The 14,699-nt window shown below is 47.7% G+C and overlaps 1 protein-coding gene across 1 annotated transcript in view; it reads left to right on the top strand.

The window, feature by feature from the left end:
- The first annotated feature begins 2,908 nt into the window (after window positions 1-2,908).
- Window positions 2,909-14,699, top strand: part of LOC311102915 (rho guanine nucleotide exchange factor TIAM2-like) — a 61,810-nt gene continuing 50,019 nt past the window's right edge. Inside the window, exons 1-5 of the mRNA XM_084144400.1 lie at window positions 2,909-3,009; window positions 3,706-4,863; window positions 8,340-8,802; window positions 9,460-9,632; window positions 12,351-12,575. Coding sequence (XP_084000526.1) covers window positions 3,712-4,863; window positions 8,340-8,802; window positions 9,460-9,632; window positions 12,351-12,575 — 2,013 coding nt within the window. The 5' untranslated portion in view covers window positions 2,909-3,009; window positions 3,706-3,711. The remainder of the gene's footprint in view (window positions 3,010-3,705; window positions 4,864-8,339; window positions 8,803-9,459; window positions 9,633-12,350; window positions 12,576-14,699) is intronic.

The raw sequence follows: 14,699 nt of genomic DNA, 5'->3' as shown, positions 1-14,699 counted from the left end.
CATGATCAAAAGTATGTGGACACCTGCTCGTCGAACATCTCATTCCAAAATCATGGGCATTAATATGGAGTTGGCCCCTGTTTGCTGCTATCCTCCACTCTTCTGGGAAGGCTTTCCACTAGATGTTGGAACATTGCTGTGGGGACTTGCTTCCATTCAGCCACAAGAGCATTAGAGAGGTCGGGCACTGATGTTGGGGTGATTAGGCCTGGCTCGCAGTCAGCGTTCCAATTCATCCCAAGGTGAGGTCAGGGCTTTGTGCAGGCCAGTCAAGTTCTTCCACACCAATCTCGACAAACCATTTCTTTATGGACCTCGCTTTGTGCACAGGGGCATTGTCATGCTGTAACAGGAAAGGGCCTTCCCCAAACTGTTGCCACAAAGTTGGAAGCACAGAATCGTCTAGAATGTCATTGTATACTGTAGCGTTAAGATTTCCCTTCGCTGGAACTAAGTGGCCTAGCCCGAACCATGAAAAACAGCCCCAGACCATTATTCCTCCTCCACCAAACTTTACAGGTGGCACTATGCGTTCTGGCAAGTAGCGTTCTCCTGGCATCCGCCAAACCCAGATTCGTCCATCGGACTGCCAGATTGTGAAGTGTGATTCATCACTCCAGAGAATGCGTTTCCACTGCTCCAAAGTCCAATGGTGGCGAGCTTTACACCACTCCAGCCGATGCTTGGCATTGTGCATGGTGATCTTATGGTTGTGTGCGGCTGCACGGCCATGGAAAGCCATTTCATGAAGCTCCCGATGAACAGTTATTGTGCTGACATTGCTTCCAGAGGCAGTTTGGAGCTCGGTAGTGAGTGTTGCAACCGAGGACAAACGATTTCTACGTGCTTCAGCAGTCGGCGGTCCCGTTCTGAGCTTGTGTGGCCTACCACTTCGCGGCTGAGCCGTTGTTGCTCCTAGATATTTCCACTTCACTATAACAGCCCTTACAGTTGACCGGGGCAGCTCTAGCAGGGCAGAAATTTGACGACCTGACTTGTTGGGAAAGGTGGCATCCTATGATGGTGCCACGTTGAAAGTCACTGAGCTCTTCTGTAAGGCCATTCTACTGCCAATGTGTCGTCTATGGAGATTGCATGGCTGTGCTTGATTTTACACACCTGTCAGCAACGGGTGTGGCTGAAATAGCCGAATCCACTAATTTGAAGGGGTGTCCACATACTTTTGAATATATAGTGTAGGTCAGGACTAAAAACAAACATGGCTAAACTGTTAACCTTGTGCCTGACTGACCCACTTCATAGAAACCTGATTATACACTCTCGTAACCAAGACTTAATGTCCAAGACTTAACACATTGGAAAGGTCACAGGCACCACAATAAAAACATTTTTGTGACTGTGACATCAGACTTATGCTACAGACCTCCTTTACTCTCAATCCGGAGCTTTGGATTCCCATTACCCTCAGCCTATATGCTACAGTACATTACATCTAGTCATTCAGCAGACTGTCTTATCCCCTGCTTGACTCTAAGATCTCTAAAGTCAAGGTACATAAGTATAGTAGGAAGGAGAGATTAAGAGCAGTAATGCCACAGATCAGTTAATCCCCTGGGTTAGGCTGTTGGCAGTGAGCTACATGCATGTAGAAGTTTAATAGTGTACTGGAAGGGTCGTGCTCTTTCCTCAGCTGAGCCCACAGCTACAGTAAGAAAGCTCTCCAGCGGTTTATGTTTTTCAGAATCCGCCCCTGGACAAATCTAGCTGTAGGGGCACAAAAGAAAATGGCTGGAATTCCAGTGTTTAAAAATAAACAGTGGGGCAAACTGTAGCCAGCTTTGGAAAAACTTTCCCAACTGATCAAAGAAGACGTCATTTGAGTTCTGCAGAATTGGAAAAAATGTTTAGGTTGGAGAGGGAAATCAGGAGGTTTTGAGTCAGAGGGGAGGAGTGAGTTTCTACAGTAGTCATAGAACCAGAATGGCACAGCAGCACAGACCTGGGCTGACTCCTTAAGGTTTACTGTGATGGAAATCTGGTGCAGGTTTGAGCCTAACTGGAAACATTGAATATATATATTTTGGGGTATTTTACCCCCTTTCTCTCCCCAATTTCGTGGTATCCAATTGGTAGCTACAATCTTGTCCCATCGCTGCAACTCCTGCACGGACATGGGAGAGGCGAAGGTCGAGAGCCGTGCGTCCTCCGAAACACAACCCAACCCAGCCGCACTGCTTCTTGACACAGTGCCCGCCCAACCCGGAAGCCAGCTGCACCAATGTGCCGGAGGAAACACCGTACACCTGGCGACCGAGTCAGTGTGCACTGCGCCCGGCCCGCCACAGGAGTCGCTAGTGCGCGATGGGACAAGAACATCCCTGCTGGCCAAACCCTCCCCTACCCTGGAAGGCGCTGGGCCAATTGTGCGCCGCCCCATGGGTCTCCCGGTCGGCTGCGACAGAGCTTGGAATCGAACCAGGATCTCTAGTGGCACAGTTAGCACTGCGATGTAGTGCCTTAGACCACTGCGCCACTTGGGAGGCCAAGCATTGAATTTCTGTACTGTTTGTCTTTGACAGCAAAAGTTTTTAGTACTAATTCAATTTTAGTGTGTTGTATGCCAAGCATGCCCTTTCTTCGGGTGAGGTACAGTAGCCATATAGTGTTATTCCTCTTGTAAACAGACATTGAGGATTTTGTCAAGTTAATCTGCTCCTCAGTATCTTAATGGAGAGTAGTCCTCTGATCAAAGCTGGATGTCCTCTTCTTAACCACTAAAAGACCAATGTCCTCTACCGACCACTGGATTAGGACTCAGCCCTAATTGCAACACCTGTCATCAAACATGGGGGTTTGTCGCAGGCAGTTAACAAAGCTGTGTTGTCATAGCGATAACCCAATCACTAATCCCAACCACTCTCCTTTGTGTGCCCCTCAGATGATCCTGGCTGTGCAGCAGAAGGAGATAGTGTCGTCTGAGAGCAGAGGAGTCCAGGACCACCATGCCCACTGGAGGACCACACTCTGACAAGACACTGTAGGACACAGGTGACTCTATAGTTCTGGCTTCTATAAGTGGTAGTGGTTGTAAGTAAGTCACTTAGCACGTTTAAGCAGTGCAGGGAGTGGAAAATTATAGCTAATGTAGTGTTGCCAACTAGACTGATAATGCATTGACGTTACAGTCAGTGAGCCGTAGCTACCTTCAGGAACACATTACAGTTGACAAACAGTTGTCAAATCAAGCCTCTATATCTCTCAAACCGCACCTTACTGTTCTTTGATTCACTTCCTTCAGATGTCTGGTCATGCCCCTCCTTCCCTAATCTAAAATCCTTTTGAGGTTCTCTGGAAGTCATTTCACACATAACAGCCATGAAGGCTTGTTGGTCACACTGGTGCTGACGCCGCCTTGGTACCTTTCCTGGAAAAGGTCTAAAATAAGAAGAACAGGACGTCTTTGTAATTATTAGATGCTCTCCTGCAAAATGAAGCCTTTTCTTTGGTCTTTTCACTCAGCTGTTATACCTAGTCCGTGACTGATGGCCTCCCATAAGAATCATTAGTCGGTAACAGTGGTGTGGTAATGTCTATTTTGACTGAGTCTGCTCAACCATGACCAATCTGAGTTACAGTAGCCTCTCAGCACAGCAGTGTGACGAGAACTGAAATTATGTCACCCAACAGATGTCTGCCTTGCCTTCCATAGTATCTCTGAAAGAATCTGTCTCCTTTGTCTTCCAGATCGCAATGGGAAACTCTGAGAGCCAGTACAGCCTTCAGGGGCCCAAGGGCACCAGCTTAATCCTCCCCGGGAAACAAAAACCCTACTCACTAAAGTTCCGCTCAACCAAAGAGGAGGTTCTTTCCCCCCATACGTGGTGGAAAGGTGGGCTGGGGGGCTCGGGTTACAAAGCCAGGGCTGTTGGCCGAGGCTGCCTCTCCCCCCCGCAGAGGAGAGGAGAGCCGTACGTCTCCAGACACTACGATTACGTCACCAAGGGTGTGAAGGGTAGTCCAAACTGCCATCGCTGGCATGGCTCCCCACCAGGAGGCCACTCACACCTCCCTGCTGAGAATGGCTGCTGCCCATTTGAGGGCAGTGGAAGCTTGTACAGTAAAGCATCAGGGGAGCTGAACGACCATACTCTGAACGGACACAGGACCCCAGAGAGGATGCGAGGAGAGGCTGAAGAGGGGCTGGAGGAGCAGAGCAGTCCCAGGGTGGTCATCAAGAAGGATGGTAGTCTGAGGGTGGAGTTCACCAACACTAACAGTGGTCTGCCCCTGGACGAGGCCTCTGGGCCGGTGCAGCTGCTCAAATTCTCCCCCACCCTGGAGTCCACCCCAAGCCTTCCTGGCAGCAGTAGGAGGCCTGAGGCCCACCACGGAGCTCCGCAGCCAGCCTCAACCTCCACCACCAGGACCAGCAAGGGCAGCTCGCTGAGCTCCGAGGGGTCCTGGTACGACTCTCCCTGGGGGCCCAGCGCAGAGCTCTGCGACCAGGACCAGTCCTGCTCCTCCAGTAGGACTATGGGAAACAGTAGGGCTGACCAATTGGAGGCCTTCGGCCAACAGTCTCCCCCGGTGTCCATATCAGATCTCTACAGGGACCCCAGTATGGCTGCCACCTTCCCCACTGCTAAGGATCTGTCGGCCCAGTACAGGGAATCCCCCCATCACATCCAGCACCGGGCCTCCTTTGTTTCGGCCCTGGACGTGCCTGCTGAGGAGGAGTGTCCAGAGGCCAGGCAGTACTCGTCCTACACCCTGCCCTGCCGTAAGGCCCGGCCCAGCGGAGAGCGCTCCACCCTGAAGAAGGGCTCTGGCGCTGTCAGGAGCCGCATGCGACGCCTCAGCGACTGGACTGGAAGCCTCAGCAGGAAGAAGAGGAAGACACAGGTGAGTGGGGCTGTCGTCTGGGGTTGTCTGTGTAGGTCAGGGTCCCAGTGCTCAAACAATCTAAGTGTTTTTTACAGTAACATTTGTCACAAAGTGTCCCTAAGTACTAACCCCACAAAGAGCAAGCAGAAGCGACAGTGGCAAGGAAATACGTCCACTGAGGTTCTAAACTGATGTTGTTCTTCACAGGCTGTATACAGATCTATGAACTATCTTCATCGCTTGGTATGTACAACCAGTAGGTCTACAGCTGTGTTTGCAGTTAGTTCTGTACCCATAGCATATTGCTAGTCTCCATGTAGTCAACCTGTAGTCTGTAATAGAGGTACTGCCTTAGATTTACATTTGACATTTTTTGTCATTTAGCAGACACTCTTATCCAGAGCGACTTACAGTAGTGAGTGCATACATTTTCATATTTGTTCATACCGTGAGAATCGAACCCACAACCATGGCATTGCAAGTGCCATGCTCTACCAACTGAGCCACACAGGACCCCTTAGCTGCATGAGGTGTGTCTCCTTTGGAATTTCCCTTTGAGATATGAGTGTCTGCAGCTCCACAGGAGAATATGGTTATTATGTGGAGTCTCCCAGTGCTTGGCACAGACCAGTGTTCCAACTATGTTAGTGTCCTGTTAGGGAGGGGGGCAGAGGAAGCAACTCTCTGTCAGATTCTTGGCTGGGGACTGTTACTGGTTATCTGGGCCATGTGCCTCAGCGGTCGGTGTCGTCTCGCCAGGAACACAACGTTGTCCCCGGTCCGAGTACCACAATACCAGCTGTCTGAGGACAGAAAACCACAGGGTACCGCAAAATGAAATGTGCGACGCGGATGGTGCATTGTGTAGGGACTAGAGATGCAGTAGTCTACCGGAGAGTAAAGCATGAAACAGAGAGAAAGGATGAGAAGCCAAGGGGTCTGCAGATTCCATGACTACGTCTGGGTGGGTACAAGAGATCATGTCAGTTTAGTGTTTTTACCAACCTCATGCTAATGGGGGGAATATGCTAAATGCCATGTGTTGGAAGCATAGCTTGCCATTGTAGGTCATTTGCTGTTGAGTGTGACGGTGTTGGTGTGATTGGTTGAAACGACATGTTATTTACCAGTTTACAGCAGGTCTGTATGACGTACAGTGTAGGTCAGTGTTGCAGCATGGGTCAGACAGCTGAGAACTGGACCTGTAAAATGGCACCAGACTGTTTTGTACAACATAAGAGGATAAGAATAACCATGACTTGTATGCCGAATCACTGGATAGTGTGTGTTTGTGTAAATCTGTGTTATGGTTCTGTAATAGCTTATTTAGAGCATTTAGCCTCATAAATGTAAACACCATAGTCATATTTTCTGCAACAAAGTCTAAGTAGGTAATTGCTAAAAATGTGCGTTGTTAGATTTTCCCAAATTAGCTTCAAAATGTGGCCCTCTGACTTTGAGTCTTGAAATCAAACATTATGCTCCAATTCAATAGCTCTTTTAAACTTGAACACACTTTTCAAACAATGCCAAGATAATTGCTGTAAACCTTTACAATCTCTGTTGGAGTGAAACTAAGTCCCAGCTGAAGATTTAGAAACCCTTCCCACTCTTAATTATGTGGTTGTCATGGTGATTAGAATTTGGTGGAGCTGCTCTGGCCTCTACTCACCACCCTGTCCTGCTCTCCAGAGAGCCAGTCCATAGTGTGTACTTTATGGATAGGTACTCGTTCATTAGGGTGTGACCTGTGTTGGCATGAGGGTAAACTTTGGGGCCAGAGCTTTCACTCTAAATTACTAGACCTCACTTAAGCCCTAATAATCTCCTGCCATGTGTTGGGTTTGGGAAGAGACTAGACCTAGGACTCTCAGCTTCCCTGAACTATTGAACTCGTTGACCTTTTCAATGAGAAGGAGGAGGGCTTGTGAAGGACTGTGATTGAAGTTGTTCTGGTTCCCAGCACAGTTTCATAGGTCCATGAGAAACTCTCCAACAAACTCTGGTCTATCAGATTAACACCCAAACACCCAAACCCCCATTCTCCTTTCAACTCCACCCCACCTCAAATATATGTCCTCTGTAGGCGTTAGGCAACCCCAGGCTTCAGGACAGAATAGTTATGAGCAGAGGGACATTTTTAGAAATAAATGGTCTCTTTCAGTGTTCTGACTCAAACTGTGAATTCTTCATGGGCAAATGTTGGAGCGTGATGTTTCCAACTGAGCTCTGGATAGTTTAATTGGAGCCATTCAGAGTTTTTATAGCTTCATGCTGACATGTTCACTGGGTCTCTCTGCACTCTGGTGACTGTGGAGTCCAGGGCAGAGCCAGTTCAGGGGCCCACACTGGCCTTGTTCTGCCTCTGTCTGGAGCTCTCCACTGGGTCTCTTGTTTCACCAAGGCCACTTAATCACCCCTGCTTCCAATTGGCTCATTGAACCATATATCACAGCATCGCAGCCCCTTTTCAATGAGTCAACCCAAATCAGGACTAATTACAGCTCTCGTTCCACTCCACCTGGGCTCCAGAGCTCAGCTGTGGTTTAGGGTCGCACTGTACTCTCCAAGCCAGCCTCTCAGGTCCAGTCCAGGTCCTAATGAGAAACAGCTGGGGAAGAGGGGGAGGAGAGATTAGGGTAGACTGAGGGAAGAAAGGGAGACACGGGGTGACAGACTGACAGACAGGGGAGGAAGGGGGTGTAGATTGGGCGAGAGACTGAGGAAGGGTCGCTGGGGAAGGGCATCGGAACACTGTTTGTGTTTGAAGTGCACTCAACCCCTGTTGCCAGGGGAGACTAGATGCTGCAATCTATTGGAGTGCAGGTGGGCTTTCATTACCCTTGAAAGAGAAAGAGTTCAATCCCATGAAGTAGTGGTCTACTGGGATCAGGAAACCAGGGTGCCCTCGCTGACTCAATTAAATTGTCTCAGTCTCAAGAACTTTAGTCGCCTGGGTGCCAGGCTCAGGAATTTAAGTGTTTTTGTCGTTATTTGTTGTGGGACTCCTTAGTCTCTCACCTCATCCCACCCTCTCTCCCTACACTCTCCTCACCCTCTCACCTCATCCCATCCTCTCTCCCTACCCTCTCCTCACCCTCTCACCTCATCTCACCCTCTTTCCCTACCCTCTCCTCACCCTCTCACCTCATCCCACCCTCTCCCTACCCTCTCCTCACCCTCTCACCTCATCCCACCCTCTCTCCCTACCCTCTCCTCACCCTCTCACCCTACCCTCTCCTCACCCTCTCACCTCATCCCACCCTCTCTCCCTACCCTCCACTCACCCTCTCACCTCATCCCGCCCTCTCCTCACCCTCTCACCTCATCCCACCCTCTCTCCCTACCCTCTCCTCACCCTCTCACCTCATCCCACCCTCTCTCCCTACCCTCTCCTCACCCTCTCACCTCAACCCACCCTCTCTCCCTACCCTCCACTCACCCTCTCACTTCGTCCCTCTCTTCACCCTCTTCTCCTCTCTATGCCCTTCCAGGAGCCCAGGTATAAGGACGGCAGCGAGGCCTTTGACAGTGGAGTGGATGGCCTGACAGCTGACACCAGCTCTCCCTCCCAGGTATCCAGCCTGTGGTACCCTGGCGGTGTGGGGGCCTCCCGGGCCCAGTCGGCAGGGGCCCTCCACCACAGCAACGATGCCCTTCGCCAGAACATCTATGAGAACTTCATGCGGGAACTGGAGACTGGACAGGGCAGTAGTGGAGGAGGAGGGGGAGCTGGTGAAAGGAGAGACCCGTCTACGGGGACAGAAGAGGGGGAGAGCAGCAGTGAATCTGCGGGGGGCTCTCTGGAGCAGCTGGACCTGCTGTTTGAGAAGGAGCAGGGGGTGGTGCGCAGGGCTGGTTGGCTCTCCTTCAAACCCCTCCTCACCCTGCATAAGGACAGGAAGCTGGAGATGGTCACACGAAGGAAGTGGAAACAGTACTGGGTCACCCTGAAAGGTGAGTAGGGGTGGGTGAGCAGAGGGAAACAGGGTTTGGGACATTGCCATCTAAGGTCCAGTCGTTCAGAATTTAATTGGACCTTGAATACCTCACTGAAGTCGAGTCGAGCTTGATGCTCTCTAGGTTGGGTCACATTGAAATGTGAGTTTAAGGTGTGAGGAAGAGTAGAGGACAACAGAAGGTCAGAGAGTATTCAATTCTCATGTCCAGTCGATATGACCACTGTATCATGGAATACATCAACTGAAATTTAATTTACGCTGGTAGACAGAGGGGAAGGACAGTTTCAAACTTTAAATCACATTAAAGTTCAAGTAAAACTCTCCTAGAGAGAGTCCAGACGTATCACTTAAGTGAGGGAGGCAGCTTCATGTGGTTTCTGTAGGAGACTAGTCCACCTCCTTTACTTAGCCTGTGCATTACATTTACCATAGACTGATTCTTCACTACCCTAAAAGCTTACAGGGAATTATACTGGTGTATTTATCTGCTAAATGGATAAACCTCAGGCCAGGTGTGTGTGTAGATGTGGACCCTCAGCCTTCCTTCCACTTTACTGTAAAATGACAGAGACAAATAAATGACAGTTTGAGGTCATTCTTCTGAGGTGTGTTCTTCCTCCCTCTAACAACCAACCTCTTCCTCTCCCTGCAGGTTGTACCTTGTTGTTCTATGAGACCTATGGGAAGGGTTCTCCAGAGCAGGAGCTGTCTCCACGCTACGCCCTGTTTGCAGAGGACAGTATCGTCCAGGCCGTTCCTGAACACCCCAAGAAGGAGAACGTCTTCTGTCTCAGCAACACCTACGGAGATGTCTACCTGTTCCAGGTGAGGCGGTCCGACTTACCTCACTCTCCAAACTGAACAAAGTACTGTAGATGCCAACAGTAGTTACCCCAATTGACGGAGATGCTGTAGATGCTTAACTGTCTCTTCTGAAAGAAATTCCATGTGTTTTGTATACATACAGTAAGTGTCCATGTGCTCACAGAGGTCACACTACAACTGTTTGAACTGCATTGCTCAGTCCAGCTGGTCACTCCTCCATTTTACTGCCTGCGTGGCGTTAGCTCCCTGAACGCGTTGTGTGTTGACGGTCTGATTTCCCCCGTCACGCTGCTTGGCTCCCTGTCAAGCTGTGTTCCAGCCAATTCAACACACAATTAAGGAGCAGAAGCTGTTACTTAGTGGGGAATGTTTTGTGAACCCGGAAAGGAAAGTGTGTCCTGTGCTGCTGTGGCAGCTAGCCTGGTTTGATAGCCTCTTCCTGCTTGGCCAGTTAAGCGGAACGTGTTCTGGTGACGTGTCCACAGTGGTGTAGTCTGCTGTTAGATTACACTGACTGTGTCCGACTGTGTCATTTTGGGATTAACATGGGTAACCGGGATTCCGGGACTGTCCCGGGAACACTCTTCACATTTCCCTAAAGAATAAAAGGACAAGACCCGGGAAATAAAATGTTCCCCCAATGTCGGAACTAATGCAATTCCAGAAAATACACAACATGCGCAGCATCAGATTATCAAAACAGGTTGTTTCGTGGAAGCCTTTAGTGTAGCGTATTTACATCACACAAAGTCGCCATAAATTCAAAGCACACGCATAATTGACACTGCACATGCGACCATAATGCAGTTAATAAACCCTACAGGAAACCCCTACAGTATAGCCTAAAAATAGCGTGTGCCTCTTTGAGCTGACATTGTGACTCTTCAGATTTTTGATAGGCCTATGCACAATTCACTACATAGGCATCTCTGTCAGACATGAAGTCTGTTAACAAGTCAGAGGCATCAGGGAACATTATATATTCTCCTGTCCTAGAGCCTAGGCTATTTTCCTATCCAGTCCCAATTCCACTGAAGCCCCAAATCCTGACTCCTGTCTCATATGAAAATTCCTAACTTTATTCTGTAATCCATAGGTTGTATTATCAAAGCACGTCTCTTGCCTCAATAACATTTCCCCCACTTCTCTGCACTGTCTCGTACTAGCTGCCAATATGAGAGCTTCAGTGAAGAATGTGTGATCAACATACAGTATGAGAGTAGATATGGATATATTTTTTAAACAGAGTTGGTCCCCGTTAAGATAGCTTGATATTTAAACTACTTCCACTCTTCATCTCCCTGTTATTAATCAGCTGATCTGTTATCTGTATAATCATCAACTAGATTTTGCCAAATTGAAGGAGGTTATCTAGCAAGCTTAGCAACTTTGGTCATTTGACTTTTTTTGACTGTCGTTACAAAGTTTGTATGATTCCACAGCGTTATACTCGGGATGCGCTCTGTGCGTCCTGAGCGCGCTCTGTGTCGAGATAACCTACGGCTGAATTAATTGAGGAACATGACAATGCTCAGAATTTATGAATGGCCTGTTTCGCAATTCACAACAATGTCATTGGCGATCAAAGATAGTTACTCTATAATGACTAAATATAATTTAATTTGCTCTGAAATCTTTACATAGTTGCGCAGCCAAGTCGAGAAGGTGGCGCAGCGCCCCTCTTGTTTGGAGAGAAATCTGGCATAGTGACCATATCTTGGTTTTAAAAGCTGTAAATGTGTACTGCTGATTTTTTGCTGTATTTCCCGGGACTCTCTGGATAAATATGAATTATTCCCGGTATTGAAACTTGGTAGCTTTTCAGGGAAATAGTTATCCCTAGAGTCAGCTAAACAATAGTGAACAAACACAATATTCAGCATATTCAGGCTGTACAGTAGTGGATGGAGATGTTTTACAAATATAGTCATGCACACTCACACACACTTGTTGTGTATTTTTGCACTGTATAATCGAGTAGATCAAGTTAATGATTATAGCTCGTAAATGATTATAAGGAGAAGATTTAAACTCCAGCTGGAGGGTTTCTGTTTGTGTTCATATTTTGATTATCATCTGACTCGCTGACCTTATTTTCACTGTTTGATACAGAGATTCTTGAGGCCTTGACTTGCCCTCTGTAGTTTTCCCCTCTCACATTTACGAGCTTTTCTGAGTGTATCGCATGAAATCCCAGTTGTGGTGTTCGGAGTAAATCTAATAAAATGGTGAAGTGGACTTAACATCACTAGAGAGTCTAAAGAGGTCAGGAAACCACTGACGGTATAAACTGGAGCACTATAAAACCCTGTGGTCTGTGTTCTCTCTCATTGTGTCCTACACGAGTCACTCCTCCCTCATATTCCTGATAATTTAATTGTTTTGTTAAGGTATATTATCCTTTCAAGATTGACTGTATTGACTGTGAAATTACGTAATAGCGTATAGATTGGGGAAATCTGGTATTGTGATGATATGCCATGAGGAGGCTAGGAACACAATATGCGTTAGAGCTGTCAATCATCCGGATATATAGAGCCCAACCCTTAACATGTCGTTCATGACGTCACGATCATCGCTGCGTCTTGCAAGTGTTCATACCATCTCATAAACCATTAAAGAACAAATTATTTTACAGTAATAATCTAGTTTGACCATTTATGGTCTAATCTCAAACCTCCATCATCTAATGTCCTACCTTCACCTCTGTGTGTTCAGGCCAGCAACCAGACAGACATGGAGAACTGGGTGACAGCCATCCACTCTGCCAGTGCCTCTCTGTTCGCTAAGCGTCATGGGAAGGAGGACACAGTACGTCTGCTAAGGAGCCAAATCAGAGGCCTGCTGCAAAAGGTAGACATGGATGGTAAGATGAAGAAGATGGCTGAGCTGCAGCTGTCCATCGTCAGTGACCCTAAGAACAGGAAGGCCATAGAGAACCAGGTGAGGAGGATGATTATGATGAGGATCAGAGGTTGTTATAGTGATAGTGTTGTGGTGTGTCACATGGAAGTATTGGTTAGTGTCCCTGAAAGAAAAACACGTTTTTGTTTTAATGTCCTGTTGTTCTGTTCTGTTAAGTGTGTTTGTTAGGAATCTAGCAGCCCTAAAAATACTTGAATCACACCATGCGACTAAAACCCCATGTCTTATTTTTGGAAGTGGTCTAAATGTAGCTAGTGGCCGTCAAAACACAATACTTAGGGGAGAGAAGAGGCAGGCTGCTTCTTCCCATTGCATCAGATTGGGAATCCAGATGTTGTTCTGTATAATGGCCTCTCAACATGCATTATCCCCTGTAACAGCCTGCCTGAGGAGAAAAACCAGAACCAATCACTGATTCTCCCCACAGCTAAAAGTGTCCTGTACATGTAATGTAGTGAGCCATGGAGATGGCTAAAGATTAGTTTATCAACTCCCCACCTACTTAAGAGTAGATGTCAGATTTATAGTGAATCTACCTCCACTGCAAGACATGAAAGCTCAACATCTGAAAGCGCACATTTTTCTAATAATCTTATCAATGAGGTAACATTGCTGTGAAAAAGATGAATGGCTCATGGGAATGACCTGGAGGGCAGTCCCTGTCTTCCAGACTGACTTAGTGTCTGTTTCATGTTAGCTATCACGGCACCTCGGGACAGAGAGACATAGCAGTCTGGAGCCAGTGATAGGGTCAGAGGGGAAAGGGCGGGGTTAGGCCCCGAGACGGGCACCCATGGCTGATGATGGATTTGGGGGGGTTAGAGGGCAGGGGGTGCTACAAGGGGCACATTGATGTCTACCCTCCCCCTTCTCAAAATCAGTGCCAGCAGACATTTTTGAACTCTCTCTATTCCCCCTCCATAGTGAAGTCATAATCAGGTTGCCATTTACAACCATTAAGAGATAGAGGGGGCAGATGTTGGAGAGGAAAGTCAAAGGAGGCTGTATCTCTAAGGAAAGGCCCATTCCTGCCTCTTTTAATGGGCCTGAAATGGGAGTAAATAGAGACTAAGTAGGATTGCTCTAAGGCCAGATGGGTGCAATATGCCGTCACTGCGATGATAGTGTCTCTCTGCCTTAGTGCAGGTTTGCCAGCGGTACAGAGGCATACACACACACGCATACCTCTCTCTTAGTCTTAATCTGATAATGGCCATGCTTCTTTGATATGATGAAGGATTAACATTGCCTGACAGAATGTAAATAAGATGTAATCGATCAGACATGGGTTTGAGTGTGGCGCTTCCATTTGTGGCTATGCAGTGTCCAATATTAAACGGTATCAGCTATCAAACCCTAATCCACCTGTCTCCCCATTGTATCCTCTCCTGTCCCCCAGAATACACCATTGTTATGGCTTTAGAGAAGCAATGGGGATACAGGGTTATCGCTGCAGATTTACCAAGCATGACGCTTAGGACAACCTAACACAGCTCTGCCCAGACTCTGACCCTGGGATGACACTATATGAATGACACATGACCATGCACTAGATGTCTGCACACTGGCTCACATTGGCTCCTGAAGGGCATATGTTGATAATGTCATTGGGTTTAACCTTTACGTGTGTTAGCTCTGTCTGAACACACAGCATTGTGCAGCAGGCTCATTGTTGGTCTTTACAGTCCTGTTGTTGTGATGGTGGAATGTTCTAGGCTCAGACTGCTCCCCTCCCCAAGTCATTCCCAACCATGAAGAATTCCATCAATGTGAATCAGTCTTCATGGGAGGACTCCATCCTGTTCTGTATTGTAAATTAACTCTCTTCAGACCAACACTATTAAAGTAAATTGTATAGAGAGTCGTTTAACTCCAGTTTTCTCGTTAAAGTGAACCTCCCAAGCTAACAAAATAAGCACCCTCTCTCACCCTCTCATACTTTACATAGTGCGAAAAGGGCATGTGTTCATTCTCTGTGCGTGTGTTTGTTGGTGAGTGTGCTGTGTGTGTATTTAGGGGGAAGGGTTATAGGGTGGTCTGGTGCTCGTCAACTCCCTTCCATGACTTTTATTGCAGAGAATAAGAGAGACTGCATTAAACACACACACACACACACACACACACACACACTCTACAACCCTC

This window comes from Coregonus lavaretus (genome assembly GCF_964263955.1).
Source record: "Coregonus lavaretus genome assembly, chromosome: 27".
NCBI lineage: Eukaryota > Metazoa > Chordata > Actinopteri > Salmoniformes > Salmonidae > Coregonus > Coregonus lavaretus.
Note: the sequence above shows the minus strand (reverse complement) of the source record. Positions and strands in the feature narration are given on the sequence as shown.